Source organism: Pocillopora verrucosa, chromosome 8 (genome assembly GCF_036669915.1).
Source record: "Pocillopora verrucosa isolate sample1 chromosome 8, ASM3666991v2, whole genome shotgun sequence".
Taxonomy (NCBI): domain Eukaryota; kingdom Metazoa; phylum Cnidaria; class Anthozoa; order Scleractinia; family Pocilloporidae; genus Pocillopora; species Pocillopora verrucosa.
Window position 1 is genome coordinate 9,049,916 of NC_089319.1, and position 13,052 is coordinate 9,062,967.

Genomic DNA, 13,052 nt, shown 5'->3' on the forward strand with positions numbered 1-13,052 from the left:
CTGGAATTAAGGTTATCATTACGGAAGAGAACATAACCAGCAATGTCATACATGTCATTATTATCTTGAGAATTAAATCTTGTTTCTGTGAAAATATTGATATCAGCACTTGGATAAATTAAGTCTTTACGTATATCTTCTATGTGTTTGTGAAGAGACCTTACATTAAGATAGCACAGTTTAAGAAGGGAAAATGTTACGTCATGGAGAGGGGAGATGCAAAGCTTAAGTTTTGCAGTTGTTCTTAATCTCTCCATCTGGATTAACAGCAATCTTGCTTTCACACAAATCAGAAATATATAGGCCTTCTATAGCAGTCACTCTACTGAGTCCCACATAATGTATGTGTGGAATAGTATTTCTGGTACTAAAATCCACAACAATTCTACTGTCAGTATCACCTTGTGACCTGTGAATTGTTTTTGCTGCTGCGGGACGCAGTGGAAATTGTTTTCTAACAACTTGTGCTGTTCTGTTTCTACCTACCACAAACTGTGTAGTCACAGGGTTTACTGGGGTCCATGTGTGTTCAATTCCTTGTACATACAAATGTCTTTTTTCATTCCTTGTTTTCTGACCTACATCTGAGTGGTCAAATTGTACCCATACAATACCAGATGGTTTGGTTTGTTGATGTAACTGACCTAGTTTAACAACATTTCCGGCACCATTTGTCATGCCATCTTCGGTTTGTACATTCATGACAAGGTGTGTTCTTTCACCCTCAGCAAGACAAAGGGTTGAGGCTAACTGTTTTGTTTTTCTTGGATCATTGGGTATTTGTCTTAGTATTTTGTTTCTTCGCTCTAGAGAGATAGCTCCAATAACACTATCTAGAGCATTTATTGTGAATTTGTTTCCTGTGGCTGCATTATGGGCCCTTTGATTAAATTCATCTACTTTAGCATTCTGTATAAATAAGTGAGGTGCATCTTTTGGGTTGTTGATGTCTTCTTGTATAGCTCTCTTTAAGTTTTGCAATGTCAGCTACTGTGTGTTTACCTTTACGCAACCTATTAAGTAATTCCACAAACAATTTGCTGTCTCTTTGACCCATGATTTCATTAAGTTCAAACATTTTAAAGTGTTTATGCCATAAACTGGGAGAAAGAACAGCATAAATCTACATTTTTGAGGTCTTTGAAAATATAAGCATCCATAACAGATTCTAATTGGAATAAGTCACCAATAGCAATTATGCTCACACCTCCAAAATCCTCTCTACAGCCTTTTATATCTTTAAGCCTATTGTTTAGCTGCATTGCAAATTATTACCATTACCATTTTCTACCATTGAGATTTCATAACAAAAATCAATTGACTTCTCAAAGTGTTTAGTCTACTTGAATCAAGCTGTTTGTAACGTCTCAGTGATTGATTGGCAGGAATGGCCAGAGTGCTATGAAGAGTGTTACCCTTAAGCTTTACCAGTTGGAGCTAATAGTATAACTTTGATCTGATGAAAATCATCACCAGCTCTAGTGTTATAATACTTAAGCACTGCCTGATACAAATCTTTTGTTAAATGCGACTTGCCAACACCAGCCCCTCCACTGAGGAAGCAGTAGAAAGGGGTTTCTGAGGTTTTAATCTGATGTAAAATGTGATAAAAAATTCTTTTTGCTCTTTATCGGGTGTCTGGACCATTTGACGAAAATCGAAATCAGGTAATTCATTCAATATCAGTGGTTCATTATTCAGCGATGTTGATGGAATGTTGAGATCATCAGAGAGGTCATAGTTTTCACTTAAATCAGGATGTAAATCTTCATGAGATCCAATCCTTGAACGGAATTGGTCAATAGAGATCCCCATATTTACTTGTGTGCTTGAGCAAGCAACAACAACAATCCAACTAACTAGAAACTCAGTTTATTAAAATAGATAACACCCTTGACAGTTCAAGGCAAACAATAGTTTCTTTCAGTCTGTGACACTTTGAGACACTCGTGAGACATTTTGAGACACTCGTGAGACATTTTGAGACACTCGTGAGACACTTTGAGACACCCTGAGACTCTTTGAAGCGCAACCCGCACAAATACATTCAAGCCGACAAATGTTGGCTTGCAAGAGTACAATGACTCCTTTCAATCTGGCACAACCCGCACCGAAGGTCCAAGCCGATAAATGTTGGCTTGTGAAAACGTAAAAGCTCCTGTGCAACCTGCACTGAACACAAGCCGCGTCTCAGCGTGTTGGCTTACGTGAAAAAATCTTCTGTTATAGACACCTGAAGAAATAACGAAACAAACGCCTCAGATTATGAAAGAAAGAACACAAACCAGGTGTACAAACGTAATCGCCTTTCGTGAGAGCTTAATCGTGAAGCTCCCACAACAAAATTGAAAAGTTAAAGCACGCAAAGAACCCGTGAAAATATGAAATGACTTATCCTTACCTTGGAAACGAAAATCCCCAAGAAACAAATATGAAATTCCGAATAAGTTCTCCAAAACCCAACGACTGAGAAGAGAAATGGCTACTTACATAACGAAGAGAAGGCAGAGTCTATCTTGTTCAGCGAGGTCGTTCAGCGATATTCCAGCGATGAAAAAGTCATCCGCTGCCAAGCTTCTTTGACAAAGGTCAAAAGTTCAGGCGGACGACTAGAGACTGGAGCCATTCCTGTATTTCACCGCTGACAGGAATGGCTCCAGCTCATGCGTATAATAATTTTTTTCGTTCTGGCTAAATAATATATAGACTGAGATTAAAAGTAAAAGCGCGATTTCTTAGGTTTCTCTTATGTTGAAGTCTACAGTGCTTGCAAATGAAGCCCTCTTTTATTTCCACAGGGCCATGTAGTTTCTAAGTTTTAAAATAATGCAGCAACTGCATGTCACGTTTGGAAAATCACGCAATGTTGCGTGACGCTGCGACCGATGTCTTTAATTTAAAGTATGCTCTGCTGGAGAAATATGGCTTGGCCGCCATCGAGGAAGTTTTTTTCGTGAAAAACTGATATTCTAGGTAATTGTTTACATGAAGGACAAATCCATTCATCGGGCTCTTCATCTGTTTTTGCACAACACCTAAAGAGGGTTGGCCCTCGCAATAGCCGCTAACAATGGTTTATAAATATAGGCGTTTAGTGTTAACTTATAAAACTCCCTGAAGAAGTTACGACAGTTGGACGAAACACGTCAGAGGAAAAGGAAGTTTTACCGACACTACTGTTCGCACAGCGCTGCTCACCAGTTTAGTTTTAAATTTTAAAAAAAATTAATTGTTTAAAAAATTATTAAAAAATTATTGAAAAAAAATTAATAAACGTTTGAGTCGGAGCTATTCCTGTCAGCGGTGAAATACAGGAATGGCTCCGGTCTCTGGTCGTCCGCCTGAACTAACTAAATGAGTTTTGTCAGCGGAGCTTGTCAGCCGACAGCTTTTTCATCGCCGGAATATCGCTGAACGACCTCGCTGAACGAGAAAGGCTGCCTTCCCTTCGCTACGTAAGTAAGCATTTCTTTTTGGACACATCGGTGTTTTCATTCGCATGGATATTTCATTATTCCGCTTCGAGACACGCGGTTAACAATACTCACGAGCAAATAGTTAAGATATAACTTATTAACTTTTACTATTTTTATCATCCAATTACAGGTCGGAGCCATTCCTGTATTTAGTCGCTAGTTGCGAAAGCGAACGCTTCCATGTTGTTTACTGACCGCGGTCTTCTGTGTGCCCAGGCTTTCTATAATGTTTTTTAGCCAATCAAAGAAGAGTGCATCTGTAAAGCGTTGCTAAGTTACCTAACTAAGCCGAATGTTTCAGGCTTTTACGTAGTCCTGTTTTTTTGCGCGAAAATTGATTCCTAGAGAAGTGTGTGTTCATTATTTGACAATATTCTCAGGTTATACAATATCACATATAGCGTGGATCCTAACCCATTTTTATTTTATTCGCAAATTTGTTCCATAATTGTTAAATATCGCAAAAACTTGAGCTAAGAAAACACAGTTGTCAATCCATCCGTAACTTGTGCATGCCCTAGCCTATTGTCTGCTTATTGTCTTGTTTAAACCAATCAGCTTTTGGTATGTTCGATCCGCGCGATCGGCACGCGAGTTTAAATAAATGTGACACATGCTTTCATTCTGTCAATTAAGCTTAAGTAGCATCATGGCAGAGGTATTTTCAGAGTTGATTAACTTATTTAAAATATCACTGCAAATACACAACATTAAATTTCCTCAAATTTATTTGTGAACATTTTGATGCGCGAACAAACGATCACCTTTTTTAGAGTGCGGCTTATACACGAGTTTTTACGGTGAATAACATTTTAACAAACGAACATGAAAAAAATTTCAATTTGCAAACACAGTCACTTCACCTCCACTGATGTCTGTTTTGGGATTAATTTCTTGCAGTTGAGAATCTATTGGACAAATTAAAACTCTTTAGTAAATAACATTTCAACGAACTCGAACTAAAGAAAAATGAAACCCCGTAACAATATTACCTAGACGATAGAACGGTCGCAATGTTTTCTTTCGCCACATAAAGGCCCACATCATTGCAAAAATAAGTACCAGACCTGCGAAGGCCCCCCCTATGATAGGCCATGCCAAGGCTGAAGACTTCTCAGTTCCTTAACGAAAACAAAACAAAAAGGAAACAATTCAGGATAAGAAATGTTCATAACGGTGAGGATCGCTTGTCCTGCAGAGGATACAAGCCAGTTATAAATTTCAGACCTGCTTAATTATACTTGTTAATAACTTTTTTGAACTAATAAAACTAGCAAAAACCTATTTCTCGCCTTAACCGGCTCTACAATCAATGTTAATTATTCTGATGTTTGAAGGAATCCGGGGTGAATGACTCACCTTCTGTGGGAAATATGGGATCGAACGTTGGGATGAATGCTAAGAAAAAAAATTAAAATTACAAATAAATAATGGGAAACATCATCTTCTTACCATATAATACTCGTTTGACACCCACCCAGGAATGTTTATGCGTCTTGATAACAAATCGCGGGAATTAAGGGGAACCAAAGCCGGGTCGTATTTGACGCGGAATGTATTTTGATAATCTGTTTTGTTTAACACGGCTTACAATTTTTTTTATTTATGAAGCCTGCTTAAACCAATGTTTGTTGAATTGATATTTAGCTCACGGGACTCTGAGTCCGATGTAGATCTATTCTTGATCAATCTTTACCCTTTTTAAAATTTTCAATTTTTTTCATATATTATATATACATATTTTTTTAACTTAGTTTGAAAAACATAGTGGAATTTTCATATTTCGTATTGGTTCGTTTTTAATCTTAACTTATCATAAATTTATAAACCTTCAAAAGCCTTTATATTATTTATAATACATTGATTGATTGATTGATTGATTGATTGATTGATCTTAACGTCATCTGTGATCTATTACTGAACAAACCCAAGGCAATATGGAATCTATTTGTTTTTTATGATAAAAAGAGGTAGAAGATTGTTCATGATGACGTCATTCATGCCCCTGTCCTCTAATAGATTATAGGTAGGACCCATCAAAATTCGTGGATATTTCAACCTATTACATAACAGGTGATAATAAATAGCTTACATCAACGTTTTTAGGGGGAGAGGGAATTTCACTTCGTGGACTTTTGACGAAAACATTTATGTTTATAAATATTATATCCTTATATTGTAAACATGTATTATATATCTAGACAACTCTAGGAGATTGTCACGCCTTACACAGAAAGAGGCTATGATTCACTTTAGCCACCAATCAACTTTTAATCGGGATTGAGTGCTCCTCTACCTCTGTTATCACATCTATATATCAAATACAGGCCATTTCCGTCTTTTATAAAAACTTTGCTTTCAGATTGAGACCAAATGCAAAGCCCTCGTTAACAAGAGGACAGAAACCTTAGTTTAGTTCATCAATATTTTCCCATGAAATGCTTCGCTTTTAGTGACGTGATTTATCTGGGAAATGGCTACCGTTTTGCAACTGGCCTGGAAATCACTGGAGTTCACTGCCACAGTAGACGGCGTGGCTGGCGGTTTTGTATGTGCTTCAAGCGCAAAGCCATGAAGCCCTGAAAACGAGCGGAGAAGCTACTGGAGAGTTCAACGCCCACAAAACCGTCAACCACGCAGGCTTCCTCCACTTTTCTGACTGAAAGACATTTCAAGCTCTTACCGTTAGAGGACGTTGGAGGAAATGTCGGCAGTGGTCGTGCGGGAGGATCTGCTAATTAAACAAAACTTAATCGGTTGACTTTTCTTTTAAACCTAATCAAACAAGGCGGCTCGGCTACCAACCCTAGAACCACGTGCTCCCTGGAAAGACAATAACTGTAAATCCAACACTACAACATTACCAGCAGCAATTCACTACCAAATTAAAAATACTCTAAGAAGTGTTAGGAAAAAAACAAAAGGCAATACGTACAATATGTCTTCAAGAGATGTGAACTTTCTTTGGAGTGAGGATAAGTGTAAATCTGCAATAAACATCATCGGTTACATCACGAAAAAAGCCCTTAACCAGTTAGCCATTACCTTCTGTACTTCTTACCATTGTCTTTCCTTAATTTACATGCAATAATAAAAATGTAACAAAAAGTTACATCAAAATCACTCCTCGGGGTTAACTACAGATATAGTATTAGGAGAACTGACCCAACCATAGCAATGAGAGGTGAGTGCACTCCGACTAACTACAGCATCATCCCAAAAAGGATGTGAAGGTCAAAAGGTGTACAGAACGTGGGATTGTTTAAAGGAATACACTTAAAACGATTTATTGTTAGAAGAAGTAGTTAAAATGACAGCAGATAAACTTATTTCACTTGGGAACTGATGTTGTTATGAAAAACAGGGTAAGTAAACACACATGTACAATACATACCACCATGTGAATAGCACTTGGATATTCCCAACCCTCACCATCTGCAAGAATGAACTTATGCTGGTCCTAAATGGTAAAGAGGAACAAAGAACAACAACATGCATCATTGGGAGATTTTAAAGATAACATTACAAGGCAATTGCCATAGTCTGTAAACAAAGCTTGTGACACTAACTGTGACTGGCACTGAAAAATGTAACTGGCTTCTTTGTGGTAATCTTCCACATTGAAGAAAAAGGACATTTTATCACAGGTCTGTGCAAGCAATCATTATTACCATAAGTACATCTTTGTTTGGGAAACAAGGTTCTAAAATTTAGTTACAGAATAAATCTCATCTCCATGGTTGAACAAATATTAAATCTTAATCACTTTTATTGAAGTGGATGAAGGTCAATGCCAGATATCCAAAAAAATTACTGCATTAACTAATGTTCAATTTTGTTTATAAATCAATCTAATTCAAATTTCTAATTAGGACTTGTGGTCTTCTATTTATTTTAACATTTTTTTCAAATAAATAAATGTAACAAAGGTAAACAGCTTATCATTTAAAAAATACCTTTGGTATCAATTTACAAAAAGGTTGTCCTTCCCCAGACTGGTAAAAAATGGCATATGATGTCCAGTTGTACCATGGATCTTCACATTACATAGGAAAGAAAGCAAACAAATTATGAGTTGGCCAATCTCCCTTTAAGTCCCAAGATCTAATTGTTAATTCTCCCCTCTAGCTGCTACACATTTCCTTGTGAATTAGTTATGTGAGTTTGGTACTGGATCAAGATAGAAGCTCCTAACTGAAAAGTTTGAGTATTCTCATTACCTGTTTGTTGGATATTATACAGATTTTACAGGGAGAAGTTACATGTTAATCACTTTTGAGAGTTAAAGGGTTAAAACAAATCTGCAAATTGCAGGAAATTGTAAGGAAACAGATCATGATCTGGCACCCACTTCAAAACTTCCTCTCAAGCTTGGTAAAAGTCAACAAAGATCTTCAGTTGGTACAAGAAGTTTGAGGACTCTTAGACCTACCAAAGATCCTTAAAGACAAGGACCTTTAAAGGATCCTCACAAGGATCTGATGGATCTTTATATCCAAGGTCAGTTGTTAAGAACCTCAATGATTTGATGAAGATCCTCTAAGGATCCTACATAGATCCTCATAAATATCCTAGAAAGCTTCATCAAGCTCTTCAAACAAAGACAAAACAAGGATCTTTCAAAGATCTTAAAACAATCCCTTCAAGGAACTTATTAAGATATTCACTTAAATCTTTCAGGATTTGATCAGAATCTTACAGGCATCCTTGTCAAGATCTTTGCAACATTTTTGCAAGAATCTTTCAAGATCTTTGAGGATAAAATGAGGATCTTGCAAACATAATACATACATAAATCAACAGATCAAAAATGAAAGCAAAACTCATACATTACATGTGTAAACAATTTGGGATGGAGATGGCATCAATGATTTTTTATCTTACCAGTGTAAACTGGCTTCCATGATATTGATAAGTTTGGTTTTCTTTCCAAAAAATCCACTTCCACAGTAGCTTTAACAGAATGATAATCCAGAAACAGGGATGGTATTAAACAATCTGAGTGGAAAAGTATTGAAAGGAGATATTCATCGATATTTATAACAAACTGTATGGTACACAATGTAGGTTCAGCTCTTCTCTTATATTTTAGTGCATCTCTAGACTTATTGACCTTTCAACTCCCACGATCTGACTGTTAATTCCTCCCTGTAGTTGCTTCTCATTCCCTTGTAAATTAATTAAGAGAATTTTGTGCCAGATCAAAATAACAACTTTTACCTGATAGGTTTAACCCTTTACACCCTAGCATCAGTATGCATATTCTCCACACCGTTCTCCATAATTCCAAAGATGCTGACAAGGAGAACTTGATTAACAATCAAGAGTCTCTTTGGTTGGTGATCATTTCCATTATTCTTGTGACCTTATGTGTGATTCAGGGGGGATATTGTAAGGAGAAGTTAGATGCTAGTCACTCTTGGGGGGGGGGGGGGGCGGGGTGGCGGGGTAAAGGGTTTAGTATTTCCATAACTGTATGCTGGATAATGTATGGATATCATAAGGAGACATTACATGTTAATCACTTATGAGAGTTCAAGTGTTAATATGTATCAATATCTTTGCATGAAGTGCATCAAAAATATGAAGCAGACATTCATTGATGAAGAGGGGTATAAAGATACACATTTCTTGTGCTATTTGAGAATGAAGATTTAAAGTTATCATGTACACTGTACATGGGCAATGAAAAATAAAATAGGCAGTGAGTTGCACAAGCATACAGTCTAGCAATTATGTTTCCATTTTTCTAAAGTAACCTTTTGAATACTTCTAATATTATTTTCAAAGAATTACCAACAAAATATTGTAAGAAGAATGAACAAAAAATGTATATATTTCAACGTAAAATTTTTTTGGATCTTGTAGAGGGGGTCAGCGCAGAAAATTCTTACTTCAGTTATGGGAAACAACCCAATGTGACATAAATGACTGTAAAGGGTGCATATAACCCCAAACAGCTAACACTCTGAATAAAAAAATCAAGCCATTAAAATTAAGCCAATGAATTCATTGGCAACCTATGCATTATCCCATCTGCAACATCCAATAGGATTTTCTAGAAAGAAATGTCACATCATAGATACACATGTTTTCAACAGTATTCCACCCACTAATTTGTAATCTTGCTCAATCACCTTATAGTAGTTGTAATAGTGGCCATTCTAGCCTAAGCAATCACCACATACCCCGTCTTCTCAACCACTACGTACACAATAGTAGCCAGGCTAGAAGTGGTTCCCTGGCCATAGTTCCCCAGTTTGCTTTGGCATTTGTTATCATAACTCCATTTGCATTAGATAGTAAATAAATTTTCTTTTCTTACTTTCTTTTTTCTCCTGCTTTCTTTTTTCTCCTACAACATCTTGTCTTATTCGCATATTCTTTGTAACTACATCTAGAGGAAAGGAATTTGTAAACATGGTAAGACGATCCTTGGCTAATAATTTTTAATTCACTTCAAGAAATTCCTCTTGTAAAGAGCCTTAACTAAGATTTTGTTGCCAAAAATAATCCCCTTTTTACTTTTTTCTTGTATTTTTTCTTACTTTTTTCCAGCTCATAAGACAGTTGATGGTACAATTGAATAGGATGGTTTATCACCTTATATTCAACAACCTGGGCCCACTTGTTCAAAGGCTGATTAGCTCTAACCCAGGGTTAAATTTTAATCCAGCTTTCTTTATTTCTTTGTTCAAAAGTCTTTTTGGGGAAATTTTCACTATTCTTTTTAGAACATCCAATGATCAAATTGCAAGCAAAAAGATTTGAACTGAATTTTCTCCTAAAGTTTTCAGACCTGAAATCAAATTTCACACTAACCTTGGGTTACCTTAACCCAGCTTTGAACAACTGGGGCCAGGTGTAGGTAGTGCAGCTTTGCACTATCATATCATGCACTAACTGTACATCAGTCAACATAGGAAGTGGTGCCCAACTAATATCTGGATCCAGAGCTTATTTTTTTTTGTTTTGTTTTGTACTTTTTTTACTTAGGAATCAAAATTTAAAGGATTGAGAAGCAGAGCAAAACTTTTATAACCACTTTAAATGAAAACAGAACAGCTTTGCAGCCCATTTAACTCATGGGGACCTTCTAGAAACAGGCCCTACACAGGTTCCATTGAATAGGAAATTTTCCCAGACTTCACCACATTCTATAATAAGTGCAAATGTAGTTTATCTGGTCAAGAGTTTGTTATTTGTCATTATCCAGCAGAAAATTTAATAATAATGATTTACTTATTTCATTTCACACTGAATAAAAAAAAGTATTAGTTAGGCTATATATGTAATGAGCTAATATAGGACAGAGGCCAAAAGTCAATCAAAATTTTTGTCCTGCATAATCCAATCTTGTAATTGCTAATAACCACCTTCTTCTTTGCTTTTCATGCATTCCCTGAGGCACAACTGAGACAGCTGAGGAGCTCTCTAAAATGAAAAAGGCAGAAACGCTGGTGAAATATACAGGAAAAACAAACAATAGAGTAACTCATGTATTTATAAAAAACTTTCAAACATACGATTACAGTTACCATTTTAACCCAGACTCCCAAGAATGATTACCATAGAAATTATCCTAAGTATACAATTCTTGTTCACTTCCTCGTAAACAGGTATGGAGAATTTACAAAATCATCAGAGAGGGGATACTCTGTACTTTAAATGTCTTGAGACATCATGAAATTTTCATTAAAAGCCAACCGAGACATGTTTGGCAATCAGTAAGGAGAGTCTAAGATGTTTGAGTCAGAGACAATTGGCTCAATGGTTTATAATCCATTCTGGAGCACAGACCAAGAAACTTTTTCAGAGACAATGCCAAAATTTGAAGCAGTTACCGCAAAGGGGCTCTGAATGCAAGATTTGAGTAACCAGCTAATCATTTAACTTTGGTTGAGACAAAATTAATTATAATACTACGATATTTTCTCCTGCAAAATTTTTCTGGGCATGAGACCAACTTTTTTGTCGCTATTTTACGATCTTTGATTGTTTAAAACACACATACAATTCCTCTTCTGTTTACAATAATACATGCTACCCACTTCAAAGCTACTTGATACTTTGCAATTGCAAAACTGCAATACTACAACAATATTATGCATATACATTATCAGTCGATGATGATGTCTTCAGAAAAGTCTTTGTTTGAAAGCAACTATTTTACACTGTGAATTGGGAGAGAATGAAATAGCAGCTATAATATCAATCATTAGAATGGATTATCCATGTAAACTCCTATGGCAACAATGAAACCAATTCTGTTTTTAAAAACCCCACAAGAAATTGCAGAATTAAACATGCTGTTGCATACTTTTAACGCAAGGAAATGTGATACTTTCTCTTAATATTGGCCAAGGAACTGTACCCATAGTATTTTTAAATTAAACTAACAGGTACAATGTTTGTTTCTCGATCGAATGAGAGCAGCCATTCGCCTTCAGGGTTTGAAGCAAACATTACGCTGAAGCGCACCTGTTCTGTTTTCTAATAACATTTTTAATTGATGGCAATATTTGGCAAGTCTACATCAATATCGCCTTGCCTAAAGCCTTGTTTCCAACTTTGAAGAGTGATATTTCACGTGGGAATGAGTTGAATTCGTGCGAACTAACTATATTTATTGTGTGCGACTTGTAATTATTGCATAAGTAAACTATGCGAAAGCCATACTGTACGTTTCCTCCCATCTAATCCTCACCTGGAATCATTTTAATTAGAGATGAAAGGCTAGGGAGGGAACGGGGCGGTAAAAATAGCTAATAATTTAAAAGGAATCGTAACATCCTTGGTTGAACGTTTCAAAAATTTATGACTTCCTGCAACACTGCTCGAAAAACAATGCACAACCCGTCGCTGAAAATGTTTTGATCAGTAAAGCTGTAGAGAGGTCCGAGCCTAGTCCGGAGAAGCTATTACAACTTCCATTAGTTCCCGCCTTCATAACGGGTTGTTTTTAGCACCTCTACGCCTTGATACAAACGCATTTCTTCGATGTTTTGTCTGGACAGGTGAAAAAGCGTAATGAGCAATTGCCACATGGTACTACCACTAACCAAAACATACTCTAGCAATAGTATTGTTACAAACCTTTTGGAAATGTAGTGTGTCTTGCCTCTCAGATCTGCATCGAGACTCACAAATCGCCAGGCGGTTGTTTATAGTTCTGTCTTCGGTTTTTGGGTCGCGGGGAGCGAACAACTGACCCGCTTCTAGCGAGCCTTGCGCCACGAGCATGAATACAAAGCTTATAACAAAAGCGCGTATCAAACTCATTCTTGACTACGATCTAATATCTGCGATAAATTCACTTTTACACTGTTTGGTAACAAGAAAAGTACATCTCACGTTGCTAGGAAGTCCGCCATGTTTTATGGCAAAAGCGAGAGAGATGCTGGGAGCGTGTAACCTCGTCATTCAAATGAGCATATAACTAAATACTGCTTGGTCGGGGTCACGCACACGTGCGTGCTATTTTTGGAAAGAAATAGGTAAACAGGTGAACAAACTTAATTTAACAGTACATCGATATTTACTCAGAGCTTTTAAAGTCAAGCAGAATTAGTTCTT

General features: G+C 36.6%; 1 protein-coding gene across 2 annotated transcripts; it reads right to left on the bottom strand.

The window, feature by feature from the left end:
• Positions 1 to 4,192: 4,192 nt before the first annotated feature.
• Positions 4,193 to 12,903, bottom strand: LOC136276814 (uncharacterized). Of its 2 annotated transcripts, none has more exons than XM_066170764.1 (11): positions 12,573 to 12,903; positions 10,853 to 10,910; positions 9,802 to 9,873; positions 8,361 to 8,474; positions 7,433 to 7,512; positions 6,871 to 6,936; positions 6,412 to 6,463; positions 6,160 to 6,207; positions 4,836 to 4,874; positions 4,469 to 4,597; positions 4,193 to 4,384 (listed from the first exon to the last, which is right to left on the bottom strand). In XM_066170764.1, the coding sequence occupies exons 1-11, from the start codon at positions 12,756 to 12,758 to the stop codon at positions 4,314 to 4,316; spliced, it is 915 nt and encodes a 304-aa protein (XP_066026861.1). In that variant the 5' UTR covers positions 12,759 to 12,903; the 3' UTR covers positions 4,193 to 4,313. The 2 variants fall into 2 exon arrangements, with proteins under 2 accessions (XP_066026861.1, XP_066026860.1); XM_066170763.1 differs by having other exon boundaries at positions 6,160 to 6,210.
• Positions 12,904 to 13,052: the final 149 nt, after the last annotated feature.

What these genes read in the sequence shown, in the direction of transcription:
- LOC136276814 (XM_066170763.1), bottom strand. Translation starts at nt 12,758, where the DNA reads ATGAGTTTGATACGCGCTTTTGTTATAAGCTTTGTATTCATGCTCGTG. An exon ending in ATGGAAGCCAGTTTACACTG is followed by an intron (nt 7,513 to 8,360) that starts GTAAGATAAAAA and finishes TGTAATGTGAAG; the next exon opens with ATCCATGGTACAACTGGACA. An exon ending in CAAGTGCTATTCACATGGTG is followed by an intron (nt 6,464 to 6,870) that starts GTATGTATTGTA and finishes TGTTTATTGCAG; the next exon opens with ATTTACACTTATCCTCACTC.